Genomic DNA, 18,272 nt, shown 5'->3' on the forward strand with positions numbered 1-18,272 from the left:
CACACACACATAAATATTAATTTCATAGACCAAAATGATATTTATAAAAGTTTTTTCCCTCTCTTTATCTGTGCTAAAACCAAAATGTAGATTCCATGAACAAAGCTTCTTTCTTAGAAGAGCACACCTGTGGAATTCTCTTCCGTTACCCTGTTTCCCACCTGACTACAACTTGGATGTCTTCAAGTCCAGCATAAACAAATTCCTGATGAACACCCCTTTAAGACACTTTATCAAATCCCCAATACTAACGATTACTACGATACTATCCCATTGATTACTGTACACGCAATAACCCTTATCCCTGAGTGGCTTCCGGACCTTGATAAGTGGTGACTAACCATGTAAAAAAAAAAGAAATAAATAAAAACAATCATGCACTTACAAAATAGAAATCAAAAATTAAAAAATAAACAAAAGATGTGATTTTTAATATGAGCCTAAAAACAACAAAAAATTATTATCAAGTTTTTTTAAAAAACGATTTTATCAAGACTTAAATTTCCACTAAAAATTTATCAACTGACCTTGTTGACCTGTTCCCAGGCTTTTTTCAATGCCTCTTTCTTCATCTGATCCAAGCCAGCAATCACTTCTGCAATTTTCATTTTGTCATTCAACACAATCTTTCGTTTTTTCATCAAATCATTATACTTGAAAAATAAACAAAGCAAAAACAAATAACATTAATATGGACGTGTCTAAAAAGTGCAATGAAAATATTAAATTAACCTTGATACTTAATAATGATAGTATTTATTGCCATTGACAAAATTATGGTTATTTATTAAAAACAAAATTAGTGTTTGTCTACCTTTTTTTTCTTCCGAAAATCCTGTCTGTGCTTATTAAGAATTACACTTAATTAAAAATTTTCTTTAAAAATACAGAAAAATCTTTATGATGTACATACTAGTCACTGACGAAGATGTCATTCTCCCCAAAATTAAAAAATTGATAACGTTTGTATTTTTAAATTAAATAAAATTTTACAATTTTAAGCAATTAATAATTTTTAGCAGCCATAGTTGTAGCAATTAATAATTTTTGGCAGCCATAGTTTTAGCAATTAATAATTTTTAGCAGCCATAGTTTTAGCAATTAATAATTTTTAGCAGCCATAGTTTTAGCAATTAATAATTTTTGGCAGCCATAGTTTTAGCAATTAATAATTTTTAGCAGCCATAGTTTTAGCAATTAATAATTTTTTTTTTACATGGTCTGTAAATCTCAGTAGTCAAATTGAGTTTTCTGCTATTGAATTAAAAATTTTAAAAAAACATGGTGATGGACAGCTCTATAGTCTCATTGCTGGACTTTGAAATTCTCTTCCAGGTCTCTGCTTTCTCAGCTGTATTAAGATATAGAAGTTCAAATGTAATATAGACACAACATCTTGCTGCTCAACTTCCTACAAATTATGTCCTAGATAGTAGCCCCATATATTGAAGTGGCACTGTGCCTTGTCTGGGGTGAAAATGCAAAAAAAATAAAAATAAATAAAAATAAAAAAAAATAAATAAAAAAGCGTTGTTAGTGTTTTTCTATTTGATCATTATTTACATGGGAGGTAGTCGACTGAGCTCTAATCCTGGTTCCTCCTTATAAGACATTCACAGCAAAAACTCATCTCTTTCTATCACAACTGAAAACAACTTTCTTCCTTTTTGTGCCTCATATCAAACACAATTTTAATGAAGACTTTCTTTCAAAGAACTTTCCATCTCTGGAACATGTTGCCACATAATTGCTTCCCTGCAGAATACAACATGGTTGTCTTCAAATCCAATTTCAACAAATACTTCTTATAAACCGTCCCCATAAATAATCCAATTTTGTTCATTACATTTATCAGCAGCAATTATCTCAATATACTTCGCCATTCAACTAATAATCTATTCATTAATGGGTTTTAGTTTTGATAAATGGTAACGCATTCGTTAAAAAAAAAATAAATAAATAAAATAAATAAATAAATAATAATAAAAAAAAAAAATAGAGCATCGGGAGTAAGACAAGAAAAACCATAAAAAATTGAAAAGAAAGATTCACCTCTTCTTCTGCCTTTTCCAACATGTTCATCGCTCGCATGTTGATCGTATGACACAACTTATCCTTTGTCTCCTGCAATTTGTTAATACGAGCTTCTGCAGCCACAGGGTCATTTGCTTCAAAATCATACGCTGTGTTTGACTTGCCGAAAAATTTCTTTTCAGCTGTGATCCAATCGTATTTCTTCAGCAAATTCTCCACCTAGAATACAAAAAACAAAAAGACATTGATAAACAAATGTAAAGAATTAAGTGATGGGAAGAACAGGAGTGTTAGAAGCGATGCAATATAATGTAACCTACACACTTTGTGGGTTCAGATAAAGTGCACTGACAAGGCTCTATGAACAAATTTGTCTTTAGTTAACCCTTGACAACTAAATATTTTCATTTACTCTAGCCAAATAGAAAAGTTACTAGCCAAACACATGATTTTTGGCATATGATAGCTGTTCTGCGACGAGTACATACAAAGATTTTTTTTTTTTTTAAATAAATGTAATTCTAACTATGCACTGAATTTTATGACGAGACTTGAAGGTATAAACATTCAAATTTCTTCAGATGTTTTTTTTTTTTTAGTTTTTTTTTTTTAAAATAGGCTTTGTTAAAGTATACTGTTTTAATAAATTTTATTGTTTAAATAATTTGACTTTGCTTATTTTATTAAAAAAAAATAAATAATGGTTGGAAAAACATTTTTCACTCAGTAATGAGTTTTTGAAGATTATCGGTGAAAAAAAAAAAAAGACAAAAAAAGGAAAAAAAAAATGACAAAAGGAAAAGACAAAAAAAGGAAAAAAAGACAAAAAAAGGAAAAAAAGACAAAAAAAAGGAAAAAAAAAAGGAAAAAAAGACAAAAAAAGGAAAAAAAAAGACAAAAAAAGGAAAAAAAAAAAAGACAAAAAAGGAAAAAAAGACAAAAAAAAAAAGAAACACAATCACCAAAAGATAAGCATTTTATTATTTCTAGTCACCATTTAACAAAAAAGAATCACTCGCAAATATGACTGTATCATTCGCAACGTAAAGTCATGATTGACCCGAAGTATAAATATGCCTCAAACCTCAACTTAAAATGTGAAAATGCATAGAAAAGGCGCGTTCTATTGACGATGGTATTTGCAAAGAGATGGTGCTAGATGATAATACCTTGGAGGTAATAGATTCATTCACTTGTAAACATGCAGAGTTCATATGAATTAGATACGAGTACAAAAATGAAGGTAGTTTGGATGAAATTGTTATCTGATAGCATCGCGAGCTGTCTCTCTACATCTGGGGTAAATTGTATATGACAGTGAATGTTGCCCCTTCCCCCCATCGAATACAATCTGTAATGTAAAATCTGACTAAACCAATACGATCAAGTTCTATCTCAGCATTGAGATAATTCTAAAGATCAACTGATTATGCTTCTTGGATAGACCCTTAAAAAATCATGATGTCGTAAATCACAGGAGCTTGGCCAACCAAAGAAAATTTGGAAACAAGTGATAAGACAAGATTGCACATAGAGAAATTTGGAAACAACCTGTAACTTGTCCTTTACACTTGAACTGTGTTGTTACATTTCAACCACTTGAACCCATATGTTGCCTAGTACCGTTGCAGGAACAAACAAACAAGGAAGGACATAAGAAAAATATGACTCAGCATTTTTTTTTTATGAATACAAGAAGCATTTATTCCAGTAATTTTCGACAATGCATTTCATTGACCTCACAGCGCATTTTTTTTTTTTTCACTGCACACGAGTCAAAACACCTTCGATCGCTTCCTTTGCTCGACCACATGCTATCCATTTTTCTTTTCTTTCCTTCTTCCCATGTCAGCGCATGCACACTTGCCAATTTGCATAAATGCTTTAACGGCTGCTACTGCTAATATTTTCCCTAGTCAGCTATCTTGCGGCTGCTGCTGATTTACCAAGAAAGCGCACCGCTTCATTACAAACCGACCTGCTGAATTGTGGGAGTAGGCTTGCGCAATATCAGAAAACACCTAACCCAGAAAAAAAAAAAAAGCAAAGCTAAATGAATAAAAAAAATCAGTGTGTTTGCTACCGGAAGCAGTGACAAGGAAAATCAATTCCTTTACTTTTTTTTTTTCATTAGGTTTTTAAGATAGATTTTTTTTTTTTTTTTTTTTTTTTTATTATTATTTAATAATCGTTGAAAAGTTTTTTGGTTTGAATTAACATTTATTGAAATTAGTTATATATTTTTTTATTATTATTATTATTTAATAATCGTTGAAAAGTTTTTTGGTTTGAATTAACATTTATGGAAATTAGTTATATATATTTTTTTTTATTATTTAATAATTGTTGAAAAGTTTTTTGGTTTGAATTAACATTTATTGAAATTAGTTCTTTATTTTTTTTTTATTATTTAATAATCGTTGAAAAGTTTTTTGGTTTGACTTAACATTTATTGAAATTAGTTATATATATATATTTTTTTAAAGAATTATTGAAAACATTGTGTTTTTTTTTAATTATTGAAAATATTTTTTATAAAATTTCAAATAAAATAAAATTTTTTAAAAATTTGTTATTAAAAGCGCAAATAAAGATAAAGACTAATTGTGTTATTTTTATCTGTACAATTTTTAAAAACTTTTATTGTATACTTTTCAAGAATGTCCTTTTCTTATATTTTATCTCAATAAATCGTTTCACAACAGAAATACTGAAGAATAATAAAAGTGAAGGAACTGATTTGCTTTGTTACCACTTTTGGTAGCAGACACACTGGAAGTTAGGAAGTACGTTAGCTGACTATAGTTGAAAATGTTTATTAAAGGGTCAAATTGAAAGATCAAGGGAAGATAATTCAGAACATAGTCGTTCAATCCAGCATAAAAACGTCTATTTATTTAGCTCCTCTGCAGAAGATTAAACATAAGATCTGGTGGGTTTTGACAAATCAGCTAATTAAGTGACGTGCACTCTGGCTTACACAGTTCCATCAGTATTCCCAAATAGGCACACCTCAGGCAATTAGCAATAAACTAACCCCTTTTCGGAGGAAGTTAAATGTCAAGAACATGTCCTTAACTGGTATGCACAGCACACAAACTTATATGACCTGTATTTTAAATTATTAAATGTATGGGGTTTCATATATTAATAAAATCCATCTGTATATACGTGCGATAAAAACTACATCTTATAGATCAAAATTTGATATTTAAAAAAAAAAAAATTCTGGCATTTATCTGTCTCAAGAGACAATGGAGTTCTACACCTCCAATCTGTCTGTTGCCAAATTGCACTGTCTGCTGTAATTGTGCAAGGATCCTGGATCGGCAGGCTCTATTGCAGTTGCCACAGATGTCTGTGGCATTTGAGCGCTTCTACACGATCAGAAAAAAATTTTGTAGTCGATAAATGGAGTTTTCAGATAAAAAAAAAATGGTTTCCACTAATTTTTTTTGTCAATTCTAATAAATTACAATGTTAGCTTCCAAATTATGCAGTCAAAATTACCTGAATATTACTGAATTATAAAAACAAAAACAAAAAAAAAAACGACTTTAATTGTGTTAGCAGGTGAAAAATTGCAGCCATCTTGTTTAAATCGAAACAGAAAATTACCTCCTTTTTTAACTCTCCTGTGTCTTACGTAAGCAAATACGATTGTTTTCTTTAAATTCTATTTTCTATAATAAATTATTTTCTACCTTATTGATTTTCGTAATTTCTGGATAAAATCATCTTAAAAATACCAGAAATAAGTAGATACCATTGTTTTCATGTGAAATTCAGTATTACAATTTCCGAAATTTCCTCCCAATAGTGTAGAAGAGCCGGCATTTGGTTTGGAAAGTTTTGATGAAACCCTCTGTAGTCTCTCTCACTCCTCTCAGAGAATTCCTTCACAGCGCTTCTCTAGCAGCTACCAAAAAATATCACAGAAATAATAATATTGACTTTGTGAGAGTTTTTTTTCTCTTACAAGGTCAAACCTAGCTCATTACCAAAACTATAGGTAAACTTTTAGACATGCATATGCAAAATCTTTTCTTTTAACCTTAAAAATATCACTTCGACTTATGGCTGAAATGAGATAAAAAAATTACCTGTAAGAGAGTATCTTTGGACTCTTTTTGTAATTTTGCTTTCTTGTAGTCCAGTTGTTGGATTTCCAGGTTGATTTTCTTTTCTTTTTCTTGAAATTCTTTACATTCTTTGTTAGCGGCACGGATTTCTTGGTTGCAGGCATTTAAGAGTTCTTTTTGTTTATTCAACTTTTCCTGAGCCTCTTTTACTTTGCTCTGGAAAAAAAAAAAAAAAAAAAGAAAACCCTTTTTGTCAGATCACACGTTGATTTCATGTTATAAGTATAAAATAAAATGCAAAACTAATGCACCGATAACAAAATTACTGTTAAATATATGCACTATGTTATTAATAGTATCGACACTTCCGCACTTGCACAGTTTAATCAAGACATTAAAAAAATGAAAATATTGAAAAATGGTTATATTCTACGTATCCGTTTTGGACTGAAGATCTCAAAGAAAAAAAAATTCAGTTAATTTGATCAAGTAGTTTTTTTTTTGTTTGTTTTTTTTTACAGCAGAAAAACATGTTTTTATGACAGCGCGTTGAAGGTAGACATCTTTGAATGCCAAGGGGAGATAACTAAATTTAAAGCGCCCACACTCCCTCCCCATCTTTAATACTAGCTTTTCTTGCTAAAAATCGAACCTTTAGCTCTGTATCATAACAAATTGTTTTTTTAACTGTAAAAAAAAATAAAAAATAAAATAAAATAAAAAAAAAACTGATGAAATTAAGTGAAATTTTTTCAAATAACGAATACACACAATTTAAACTTTTTTTCGATATTTTCATTTTTAAATGTCTTGATTAAACTGTGCAAATACCGACACTTCCTTAATAAGTCTCATACTTTACAATACATGATAGTTAAAAAGATAGTAATAAAACAAAAAAAAAAATAAAATAAAGATAAAATTGTCTTACTGATTCAAAAATGTCCAGAATTCCTATCCATGAAAAAACAAAAATGTTTGTTTGTTTGTTTGTTTATCTATAATATAAATCTTAACTGTCTGTTTTAAATGTATGTATGTATGTATGTATGTATATCTGTCTGTCTGCCTAAAACTTTTGACAGAGGGGAAAGATTTTCAAGAGATCAGTACAATTTTGAAGCTTGGATGACAAATATCGAAAGATTGTCCAAAAACATTAATTCCTTCACCCTCAACTGGGCAGTTTCTACAAGGAGGGGGTCGATTTTTTGCAAGTCATCATATCGGTTGGATTAACTGCCTATTTTTAATGTTCCAAACTTCTGGTCGCGTCATGGAGTAGGTGTAAGATGTCAGATTTTCTTTCACTTTCTTTTCCGCTTTCACGTCACAGGTTCAAGCCTGCCTACTACCACTTTTTTCTTTCCTCAACACACACCTCCAAACACACAATAAAAATTAAAAAATTTAAAATAAATAAATAATAAAAAAGTGATTAAAAGAATCTTTAAATTATCATCATCCTTTTTTTCAATTTAAATTACATGAAAATGATTTGTCATATCTCTACTATTATGCGATTTAAAAAAAAAAATGTCACAATTATACTTTATGTATCTGGCAGTGTTCTTAGATAGGTTTTGTAAGGAGAATTGAAAAAACGTGGAAATAACTATATATATATATATATATATATATATATATATATATATATAGTGAAAGTGTCTGTGTGTGTGTATATTTCCCTACGCAATAACTGTTAATTTTCAGTCTACAGACTCGAAATTTGATATACAGAGTACTGAGATTTGGGAAAATTTTTGTAATCCGTTTTCGGTCAAAAATTTGGCTGTTAAGGAGTCAAGTTCAATGATTTGACCTTTGAGAACTCTACCAAATTCCTCCTCTAAGTTTGGGTATAAACAATTGACATTTTCGATATAGGTTCCTTGGACATGGATCGAGCTTAATAACTTGATTTAAGCCCAAAACAATAAATGTTAAGGGGTCAAAATAGGGATCAAAGTTAAAAATAAAATGACCGCTTTTTTTTTTCTGCTCAACATACACCTCCAAACACCCAGGCAACGCCAGGCTGACATGCTAGTATATATATATATATATATATATAATGAATGTAACTATGAAGGGTCTGTGTTTATTTGTATTCCAATGTGTTACATAGGTTACCTTTGTTTCAGTCAATTTTTCTTGAATTTCCTCAATTTGCTGCTCATAACTAGCAATCGCTGCATCAACATTTTTCAATTGTTCTTCGTAATTAAGAATTTCTTTTTTCAACTCTTCAATGTCAAACTTGATGCTATCGATTTCCTGTGAAGAAAAACATAAAATATTTAAAAATAGGCGTTCAATAAAAAATATTTAAAAATAGGCGTTCAATAAAAAATATTTAAAAATAGGCGTTCAATAAAAAATATTTAAAAATAGGCGTTCAATAAAAAATATTTAAAAATAGGACTTCAATAAAAATTTCTTAGAATAAATTTAGTTTCAATGCAGAGTTACATAGTGAAATGCAGAGCAGCGCAAATCTTTACAAAAAGAAAGTCTTTCTTTCAAGCAAGTGTTTGGTGGAATATCAACCTCCAAGAAATAGTGGCGACGTAGATAACACGGACTGACGACCCGGGTACGCCAAGTTGGAATCCAATCAGTTCCATAGAACCATTTTCACTATGGATGTTGGCAACTTTTACTCATCACGTACCAGATTTGAGATAGAATCAAAGAAACCTATGCCAACACCAAAATCAAGCCGTAAAATAAATAAAAATAAATTACAAAAAGTTATACTATGGTAATTTATACATAACTAGCGAGAAGCGTCCAACCTTACCCGATCGTAAAATACACTTAAATATATTTTAATTCATACAGATTTCATATTTATTATTACAAAGCCAATTCTCTATTGAATATTATATTGTACCTAATATATAGTAATGATTTTAAAAGTTAAAAAAAAAAAAAAAAAAAAAAATTGACTTGGGTGCCATCAGCTAGAATCAAAACTAAAACTTTTAATGCTCCAGCCATATTCCCTACCATTTGAACTATCATCAGATAAATAAGAAAGATTTAAAATTAAACCACTTCAAGCCATGAATTAATTAGGGCATGCACAGAAAGAAATATGTCGGCAAGTTGAAATAAACATTTTGCATTTCAACTTGCCAACGTATTTTTGTATGTGTTATTCACCCATCCAAACAAAGATTTTATTTGTTATAAACCATCCTTGGTATATGATTACTATTTCCTATTAATTTCATTGTTATATGACTAGTAGTTTAAGAGTTTAGTGGCTAAATATTTTAACACAGACACATACATATAGAAGATTAGTTAAAAAAAAAAAAAAAAAAAAAAATCCGGTCCATTTTTAGACCAAGGTTTTTCAATCCTCACCATATATCATAATCCTTTTCACATTTGCTTCCAACCCATATTGGTGGTTTTTGTTTTACGGCATATCAACCCTTTTCAGGTTATTTAATGCCAAATCCAAAGATTTTGAAGAAAAAAACTTTTTAATAGAATATATTTGTTGTTTTCAAGTCGGTTTCTATTTAACCCATAGTTGGGACCCTAACAGGTCCACTCCGGGTCAGAGTGGATCTGGGAGCAATGGCAATTAAAGGGTTGCTCCACACTCCCCAAAGCCCGCAAGCTGGGGCCTCACCACTGGATATAGTTTAAGGTCGTATCCAGGACCATTCCAACCCATAATACCAAGTGTCTCTTAGTCTGCATCCTACTTAACGGGTTTAAAAAGAAAAGCAAGGTTAATCCTGTACTAGATGGAAATCTATGAAGAGTGTGGTTACTGTCTTTTTTGCTATTGCTGATCGTAAATGGCCAATGAATTTTGAGGATTCTCTTGGGGAGGGGGGAGGGGGAAGTCTTTGCTCCCGAGAACAGAACTGGCTTCACCATCACTTTTGAAATCGTAATAAGGTTATTGGAGCTTTTACACTTGCATCGATCACTGTCGGCTTTGTCAATGAAGCTGCTTAACTATGTAAAACCCTTCACTTCTGTCAATGTTTCTCTTTCTAGTTGGGTTAGAGTCAAAATTGTATTCCCTCTGAGATGTTAACATATGAATACATAAATAAAATAATAAACAGTTGAGCCCATGGTCTGTTGGTTAACAAGGCTTTCACCATGACTAATGTTTGTGCAAATTTTTTTTAAGAAATGTACAAACAGATGAATGATTTGGGAGGCAATTTTACCTCTATAATGCCACCTAGGGGGGCAAACAGAGTTATCCTGGAAAATCTGTTCTGGCAAAAACTTACTTTCACCATGACTAATGTTTGTGCATTTTTTTTTAAATCCAAGGCGTGGTTATTGAGAAAAGTTCAAACAATCGAACGGACGAACGCGAGTAAATTACGAGGTCCAATCTCTACTTTATCAGGGAGACTAACCAACAAACATCTTTGACGAGAGAAATTGAAATAAACATTCAGATTTTTCTTTTTATATTATGTATTTCATTCTCCTGATCAAGGTTTCATCAGATTACGGTTAAATAAGAGAAGATGAAAATTAAAATTTCTGTATCAACAGTGATATCCTTCAGATAAGTTAATTTAATAAAGTCAAATTTTATGAATAAATGATGATCATCTGAGAGAAAGGATGGGGGGATTACTAGGAAAAGAAATATTAAAAGGGGGTGAAGTTGAATGAAGCAGAGGTCGTGAGGGAGGATGAGAATGAGGTGAAAATGTAAGAAGAAAAAAATATAAACCCGATAAAGATTAGGACGACTGATTCCTATTCCTGACCTGTTGTTTTTTCTTCATTTGTTTTCCGGATTCTTCCTTCTTTTTCTTGGCTTTTTCCAACGCCGATTCTGCTTGTTTTAATTCTTTCTCTCGGATTTCTTTGGCATTTTTCAGTTTGTATTCCAAATCCTTCACCTTCTTCTTGGCTTTCTTGTCAGTTTCCTCAGCATTCTTTAAAATTTCCTTTTGCTCCTCTGAAATAAAATTAAAAATCCAAAACTCAAACACAAAGTCACAATTTAACTCCTTTCCTCATCAACTACATACTTTACATGGAAAAGAATTGCAGGTTTATTTTTACCCCAGTGATAAATCTACAATTTTTTATTTTTTTAAACCACAAACCAATCATAATACTTAACTTTTGCATACAAACCTTAATTTAAACCAGAAATTACTCCCCAAAAGTTATCTTGTATAATGATGGCATTTTTTATTGGCCATTTAAATTAATATAAAAACACAATCAGTCAACTTTCAGGTAGATAAAGACAAAACTGACAACTGCATTCAAAGTTTAAAGTAAATTTTATATAAAAAAATTCTTTTTTTTAATTTAAAAAAAAATTAGCTTCAAAGGAGAATATTCAAATTATGTTATGTTTGGAATGCGTCTGGATAATTCTATACACTAGCGATGATATGCGCGGATTTTATCAAAACGTGCAGAGAAAATTAATTACACCTTTCTGCTCTGCAAATAAACTGTTTTGAATAACAATGTATTTGATACAAATTACAACTTGATAAAAATGATCAACCAGTTTAGCATTGAATCCTAAAACTATTTTATGACGAAGAAAGCTATAAAAATGCATAGTTATCATCTTGAATGCTATTTTCACAATATTTCGGTCGCAAGGACTTATGGTGCAGTGGTTAGAGTACTCTGAAAAATTTAATTGTAAAAGTTCCGTTCCTCTGAAGGTTGAATGTTCAATCCTCAATGTGGGTGAACGAAAATACAATTACATATTATTTAGGACTTGTATCCAGTCATAGCTGATGGAACCAAAGCAAACTACCCCCATAAATTAAATAAAGAGTTCTGTTCTAAATTCTGTGCAGATTCCCGAGTTCGCCAAATAAACCTGAAGAAGGTCGATGGTTAAATTAATCGAAACGTTATGAAAATGACACTCAAGATTAAAGCAGTAGTCCGAAATATCCAAATAACTAATCCTCATCTTAAAAATTCAGAAACAGAATTTATATAAATCTATCGATTTTTACATGGTATTCACAGTTGAGTCTATGTGAAGTTGCCTTTTAAAGGCATTAAAGGAATTAAAATTGGTGTCGACTTTTACATAAAAGAAAAAGAAACACCTGGATCAGACAGCAAACTGGAGTAAATGATATCACCACATGAATTACATAACATAGATGGACAAGTCACCTTTCAAAATATAAAGATCACAAGTGGATATATATATATATATATATATATATATATATATACACACAGTGCCACAGAATAGACACTGAGGCAATAGAAAAGACCTAGACGAAGACCAAAAACCCAGTAAAAAAACAACTTCAACAACCAACGGGGTCCAATGTAGCTATGCCTAGGGTTTCCTCCTTCAGGAGTGACCAAAAGCCCTAACGATGATGATGATACATCAGCTGCCGATAATCTATACATATAAAAGGCAAAATATACGCAAGCATTTGTGTATGTCTACAAAAAGGCTTTTTGGGTGTGGGTTCTTACGTCAGTTAGATTCTGGGAGAAGATCGTAATACCTCAGATTCGCAAACAGACATCTATCTTTTTTTGATCGAGTTTTAAAAAATTCCCTCGTTTCAATGTTTGTCTTTTTTGTATAAATAAAGCGAAACTAATCAGATGCAACTGCCTTCGGGCCAGGTAGTATCTGTTCTGTAATTGGTCCTTGGTCAATGTAGGGAAAACCTTCATACTGAGACAATTACTATTTATTTGGATACTGCAAGAGTGACTCCTTTTTTGAATGAGCTGCTCCCCCCACCCCATCCACACTAAAAATGACCTTCGTGGGAGGTTTAAAAGCAATGCCATTTTTGCAAGTCATTTTTTTTTTTTTTATTGATATTGCTCAATTTGAACACTTTACACTTCCAGTTGCGTCATGGTGTAAGGGTAAGACGTCAGGTTTTCACTTTCTTTTCCACTTTCGCGTCGCAGGTTCGAGCCTGCCTGCTTACTATGACTTTCTTTTTTTATATACCTACAAACACCCGTCAACGCCGGACACCCAAGCTTGTCTATTATATAAAGGGCAAAATGAGCACAAGCGTTTGTGTATGTCCGCCAAAGGCTTTTCAAATTCGGGTTCTCGTGTCGGTTAGATTCCACAAGAAGTTTTCACATACTTCCCAGATCGTAATATTTCGCATTCACAAACGGACATTGTCTTCTTTTTTTTGACAGAGTTAAACAAAATTCCCACCGTGCCATCGTCTCCAGTGTTTGTTTGTCTTTTTCGTACAAATAAAGCAAAACTATTCGAACGCAACCGTCTGGCCTTCGGGCCGGGTAGTATCTGTTCTATAATTGGTCCTTGGTCAATGTAGGGGAAACCCTTCATACTGAGACACTTACTAATTATTTGGATACTGCCAGAGTGCCCCTTTTTTTTTAGGGGGGGGGGGGAGGTAGTAGTATTTTTTAGCTCCTTACATCAAATGGCTTCCTACTTTGCCTAGATTAATTTCCATTAAAAAAAAGTGTAGCCTTATGATCGTCTTTGTGTTTGCATTAGGATAAAAACGGCAAGTTGTTGGTATAACTCAATTGGGTCCTGAGAGTGTGTGTTATGCACTGATAGCTGTCTATCAAGGCATTTTTGTCAGTCAGTTGATCAGTTCATCTCATATGCTAAAGCTCTGCTTGATTTGCTCAAAGACGCAAACTAAAACCTACCTGTTAACTAACTCTGACTCCTAAATCTATAAACTCAAAATCGAAAATATAATGTCCAATCTTTTGTCTAAGAGTAACTTATAAGTGAAGAATGACTTTCACCCCCATCCACCAATCCCATTTCTGACTGCTTTTGTATCCTTTCATGAATCATTTTCTACCATTTTCCTGGCTTCTTTTATTTAGTTCTTTATTTTTAACTTTTTTTTTTTTTTTTTTTAAATAAATTACTTCCTAACACTTCGGGGAGATGGGAGGGGAGAGAAGTATCACACATGAAAATATTGAAATAATAATTAGAACCCAGTTGCAAGTTCCATTAAAATTGACAAAAGTTTCTTTCTTTTCACTGACGTTTTTAAACCTATTTAGAAATAGTTTTTAAACAAAAGGGTTACAATTTCATGTGATTTGAGAATAAGAACATCACTTCGAATAAACGTGGTTTCGGACAGCAAACAAGCAAGAAGTCTTCAACTTATATTTGGAATATTTGCAAAGGATGATCGTAACTTACCAATATGTGCCAATAGATTGTTAACTTCTTCCATTTGCTGATGGTGAGACGTTTGTTCTAGTTTAGTTTTCAACAGTTCTGTTTCATGCGTCTTCAGTTCATGCTGCTGCTTTAGCTGCTGGAATCTATAGTCATACAAAGAGAAATTCAGAAACTTATATCCTTTGAAATATATTTTTTTTTTTACTTGGGAATCAACCCTTATGAAGGCCACTTGCGGATAGGGATTAATGAATATAAGGTGGTAGTGCAGTAATCGTTAATGGTGCAAATTGAGTAGAATTTGAGTATTTATGGGGGCGGCTCAGCAAGAACTTGTTTACATTGAATTTGAAGGCTATCATGTTGCATTCATATAAATCATATTTTACAGAATATCAGAACAACATTGGTACCATCGGTTTCAAAATCAAAAAGAACAGGTGATCGTCTATTTCCCAAAGCATTAGATCATAACAAAAACTGAAAACAGTCCACAAAGAACAGTCACATGCTGCTCCCCTACACTAATTCAAAAATATATATATATATATATATATATATATATATTATATTTTGCTCACAGAGAGTTGTTAGATCAGACAAGTCATTGGTACCGTTAGTTTCAAGCCCGATAGTTAAGATCGTTGAAGATATCTATATCAAGCTCTCTTCAGCCAATACTCATCTCTCATCTAACAACTTTCTGAACACAAAATATAAATACGCTCTTATATTTTGGATTTTCCTTTTAATTGAGCACTGCTGGATTTCTTTTTCCAAAAAACTAATCACATATATATATATATATATATATATATATATATATATATATATATATACACACACACACACACCTATATGTGTGTGTGTATATATTCTACTTTTACTTGGTGATATTAAGAGGAAGTAGAACTAAACAAACCGCGAAAATATCAAAAGCATAAAATATACTTTCAGAAGGGTTAAAAAATATATACATTAGTTCATTTTTAATGATATATTTTTTAAGTAACAGAAAAAAAAAAAAGTTAAAATTTGAATTAAAAAAAAATTATAGAAAAAGAAAATTAAAATATATAATTCTGACCTAATGTTTTGGATCTGGTTTTACTTGTCTACCTAATCAATAACACATCATTTTTCTGGAGTTGGGCAAGTGAGACCAGGGTAAAGGCCCAACACACACTGCCACATGACATCAGTCTTTTTACATAGTCATCATAGACTTTACTCCTAGGAATAAGGATAGTTCGTGATGGTAGGATTGAGGGAAGTTCTGTTTTGGTTGCTTGAATTTCGTGGCTATAAACTAAGTTGAACCTTTACGGTCAAGTCAGCTTCTTTTTTTTTTTTATTGCATTTTCACCCCAAATAAGGCACAGTGCCATTTTAATGTAGGAGGCTACTATTGGAGACATCATTTGTAGGGATACTACATAGGGAGTTGATGTCTGTTTACATTACATTTGAACTTCTGCATGTCAGTACAGTCAGGGAAGCAGGTACCCGGAAGGGAATTCCAAAGTCTAGTAGTCCAATGGAAGAAACTATCAGAGTAGAAGGCTATCTGGCATTTGGGGATTTCTACTGTGTAGGGGTGGGATTTAGCTGCTTGTCGGTTTGTCGAGGGTATTTACGCCGTTGGGGTACAGGGGTTTGAAGTTCTTCGGAGCACTTACCATTAAAATACTTGTAAAACAGGCAGAAAAAAAAAAAGTAAGTATGAGGATCGAACCCGAACCGTTGAGGCAAAGTTGTAAATTAAAGTGTGAAAAAAAAAAACAAAAAAACCGTGCAACGTTAACGATTGCCCCACCGCGAGATGCTAATGGAAACATGTTTGAATTTATTTAATTGCTTGGATTTGGCAGGTGCCCGTTTTAATGAGTTAATGAGGTCAAGTTTGACTGCGGGATAGTATTTCATTTACTGCGGAACGCTTTTTTTTATTTTTATATTCCCAAGATGTTATAGGAAAAAGACTAACCCACATGCGGCGAGCAACAAATGTTGAATATTTATCTTCCCGAAATCGAGCAAATTAAATAGACAGGCGAGCTTCGTTGTTAATTGTGAGATATTACGATTTATATGTGATATAAAAAGTTTTAAAAAGTTGTGAACCGACCGACCGCTTCTCTGAAAAAAGCCTTTTGTAGACATACAGAAAAAGAGAACATACATACATACATTTTCGCTTTTATATATATAGATTATTTTTCAACTGGACAATTTTTCTATAATTTTTAGAATTTATACTAATTTCAACATGACAGGTAAGTACGTAATAACGTTTTTCTCTAAAACGCATTTTTTTTGAAGATGCACTATAGTAGAGTTGCACCATATTTGCTTATTCTGGAGTGCCTGAAATTTAATTGGTCTCAATTTTTTATGCTTAAAAATTCTTTTTGTTGATTTTATTTGGGAGGGAAAGGGGGGAAAAATCCAGACTTACTTTCCAGACATTTTTTGCATAGCATTTAATTCTTTTACAACTTTATCTAAAAGTGATTTCTTTGTTCGCAGTTGTTCCTCAACTTCAATCAATTCTTGCAGTTTAACCAAAATGGAACCTGTTTGTGCTCGAGAACCTAAAAAAAAGAAAAAAAAAAAAGAAAATTTTTTAATAAATCTATAACAACCAGTAAGCCGTTTCTTTGTTATAATAACAAAAATCGAAATACTGAATTTCAAGTAAAATGAAAAGGTATCTACTTAATTGATCTGTCACAGTAACGGATGTCCAAAAATTACGAAAAACGATAAGATAGAAAATTAATTATTAATGAAAACAGTTTCCGAATAAAAATAGCAAAAAAAAAAAATGAGTTTTGCTAAATTTTTCAAAGATTTCAGAAAATATTTACCTTCCTTGTTACGATTCGAACACTACGGGTTCTTTTTTATTTAGCAAAACTTAATTTTCGCTAATTGTTTTGAAAAACAATTTTCATTAATAATTTTCAACTATCATTTTTCATAATTTTTGGTTTGGTTTTGTCATTTTTGTTTTACGGCGTATCAACCCTTTTCAGGTTATTTAATGCCAAATCCAGTTATTTTGAAGAAAAATTTTTTAATAGAATATATATATATTTTTTTCAAGTCGGTTTCTATTTAACCCATAGTTGAGACCCTGACAGGTACTACCACTCCGGGTCAGAGTGGACCTGGGAGCAATGGCAATTAAAGGGTTGCTCCACACTCCCCCAAGCCCGCAAGCTAGGGCCTCACCATCGGATATAGTTTAAGGTCAAATCCACGACCCATAATATTTGGATATGATCATTACTACGACATACAGATTAATCCCTTTGTTTTAATTGAAATTCAATATTTCGAATTTTGCTATTATAACAAAGAAGCACTCAAGTGTCAATCAAAAAGTATTTCTATAAATCTTTAGAAATAGGAGTTATATTTTACATCTTTTTTGAAAAAAAAAAAATCAAAATTGCTTTTATGAAGTTGAAAATCTGTTGGATAATCAAATTAGTGTCCCAGAATCAATCAAGAATATATCTCTGAAAGGAGAATGATTTACAATCACCAACAGATATGATGCAATAGATGACAAGTGGAGGATGAAATGAAAGGTGATTGGAGAGGGGGAATGGTAAGGATATATTAAGCAAAAACTCTTAGAATCTTAGAATCTAAAGGCTCTAAGTTCAATCCTTGTATGGAGAAGTATATTTTCACTTGCTCTTCAATGATACCCAGAAATAAATTTTGCTAAAAAAAAAATAAATAAATAAATACCTATTTAATCCCACAAGAAATGGTTATGTTAGTGGTTCGTTTAAATCTAGATACATACATAGCAGAGATTAAGAGCAATGCAGAAAACCAGCAATGTGAAATGAAAAACAAAAACAGATGAAATCGTATTGGAACGACGGATTAACAAATATCTATTTATTTTTATTTTTTCGAATAGTTCACAATAATCAGTAAGCTGGGCTACCGATATAAGTCTT

At 31.6% G+C, this 18,272-nt stretch overlaps 1 protein-coding gene across 1 annotated transcript in view; it reads right to left on the minus strand.

Moving 5' to 3' along the window:
- LOC145280044 (structural maintenance of chromosomes protein 2-like) overlaps window positions 1–18,272 on the minus strand; it is a 71,056-nt gene that overhangs the window by 10,913 nt on the left and 41,871 nt on the right. Inside the window, exons 16-22 of the mRNA XM_080131713.1 lie at window positions 16,748–16,883; window positions 14,308–14,432; window positions 10,883–11,076; window positions 8,250–8,393; window positions 6,138–6,332; window positions 2,053–2,253; window positions 528–653 (exon numbers count right to left, since the gene is read on the minus strand). Coding sequence (XP_079987839.1) covers window positions 528–653; window positions 2,053–2,253; window positions 6,138–6,332; window positions 8,250–8,393; window positions 10,883–11,076; window positions 14,308–14,432; window positions 16,748–16,883 — 1,121 coding nt within the window. The remainder of the gene's footprint in view (window positions 1–527; window positions 654–2,052; window positions 2,254–6,137; window positions 6,333–8,249; window positions 8,394–10,882; window positions 11,077–14,307; window positions 14,433–16,747; window positions 16,884–18,272) is intronic.

Source organism: Euprymna scolopes, chromosome 7 (genome assembly GCF_053919585.1).
Source record: "Euprymna scolopes isolate OS-2025 chromosome 7, ASM5391958v1, whole genome shotgun sequence".
NCBI lineage: Eukaryota > Metazoa > Mollusca > Cephalopoda > Sepiida > Sepiolidae > Euprymna > Euprymna scolopes.